This window comes from Pygoscelis adeliae, unplaced genomic scaffold, assembly GCF_000699105.1.
Source record: "Pygoscelis adeliae isolate BGI_AS28 unplaced genomic scaffold, ASM69910v1 Scaffold55, whole genome shotgun sequence".
NCBI classification, from domain to species: Eukaryota; Metazoa; Chordata; class Aves; order Sphenisciformes; family Spheniscidae; genus Pygoscelis; species Pygoscelis adeliae.
The window spans coordinates 1,530,060-1,531,227 of NW_008824804.1; the positions used below are offsets into that span (position 1 = coordinate 1,530,060).

At 64.1% G+C, this 1,168-nt stretch overlaps 1 protein-coding gene across 1 annotated transcript in view; it reads right to left on the reverse strand.

Annotated features, from left to right (window-relative positions):
• GC (group-specific component (vitamin D binding protein)) overlaps window positions 1–1,168 on the reverse strand; it is a 6,762-nt gene that overhangs the window by 3,127 nt on the left and 2,467 nt on the right. The window contains exons 4-6 of the mRNA XM_009324050.1: window positions 1,003–1,168; window positions 414–546; window positions 175–269 (exon numbers count right to left, since the gene is read on the reverse strand). The exon at window positions 1,003–1,168 is cut by the window's right edge and continues 20 nt beyond it. Of these exons, the coding sequence (XP_009322325.1) occupies window positions 175–269; window positions 414–546; window positions 1,003–1,168 (394 nt within the window). The remainder of the gene's footprint in view (window positions 1–174; window positions 270–413; window positions 547–1,002) is intronic.

Sequence of the window (1,168 nt, forward strand, 5' to 3'; positions counted from 1 at the left end):
TCCGCTATACACAGAGCGTTTCCACAGGATGCTACAGCACGCTTGTTCTGACATCTTAATTAAAGTTTGTCTTCGCGAACGCTGCCGGCGAACAGGATCCGCAGCTTGAAGTAGGAACGCGCTCCCAGCCTGACCCGTGCTCAGGGAGAGAAAAGGCCATTTTCCCCCTTTTACCTGAAGGTGACTTTCTCCTTCCCGTACGCCGAGAAGCGGGAGCAAACCCGGTTTGACAACAGGGTGAGGAGGGAGAGGGTTTTCCTTTCAAGTTTCTGCCACAAAAAGAAGATGGAGGTGTCCTCCAAGGGAAATGGAAGCCTTTCCCAGCCACCTTTCCCCGGACCATCGGCACGGTGCTCGCCCGGCTCCCCGGGGAGCGAGGATGGGGACGAGCCTGGCGGTCCGAAGGGCCTCACCTCCTTCAGGAAGCAGGAGGTGGGCGCGGGGGAGATGCAGCAGGTGGAAACCATGGAGAGGAAGGTCCTGGTGGAGCCCAGGAGCACGGGCAGGGGCGCCTGGCCGTAGCTGCTGGCGTACTCGTGCAGAAACCTGCGGCAGAGGCGGGCTGAGGAGGTGCGGCACCCCAGGATCGGGTGCTCGGGTGCAGGAGATGCGGGGTTTTTGGGGCGTTACGGCTGCCCAGGGATGGAAACCCTCTCCAGGTACCACCCCCTGCTGCTGTACCATCCCGTGCTGCCTGCTTATTGCACCAAGCCATCGAGCGGGCTGGTGGCCCCTCTCCAGCTACTTGCACAGGTGATGGCACCCCTCATCCCTCCGGTAAAATCTTGTTCCTGGGGCCTGTGCAGATGCAGGACACCCCGACCTTTTCCTCTGATGGGCTGGTAGCCCCACGGCCACCAAAAGCCGCAGCAGAGGTGGCAGAGGGGCGAGACCGGGCGAGGTTTGCTTGGTGGGCAGCCGGCCGTCGGCCGGCGCCAGCACGCACCTGGGCTCAACCCGGCGTTATCGGCGAGCCCGAGTGCCGTCCCCAGCCCGGCTTACCTGTCTGCAAAGTCCTTAGGGTCCTTCTTGAAGGCCTGGCAGAGCTCTTCGTTGGAGGGCTGGAGGTAGCGGGGCAGCTGCTGGGGCGGGTGCCGCCGGGCGGCCAGGCCCAGCTTCTGCTCCAGCCCCTCCTGGGCGCAGCAGCCGGGCGTGCCGGGGGGGGCGG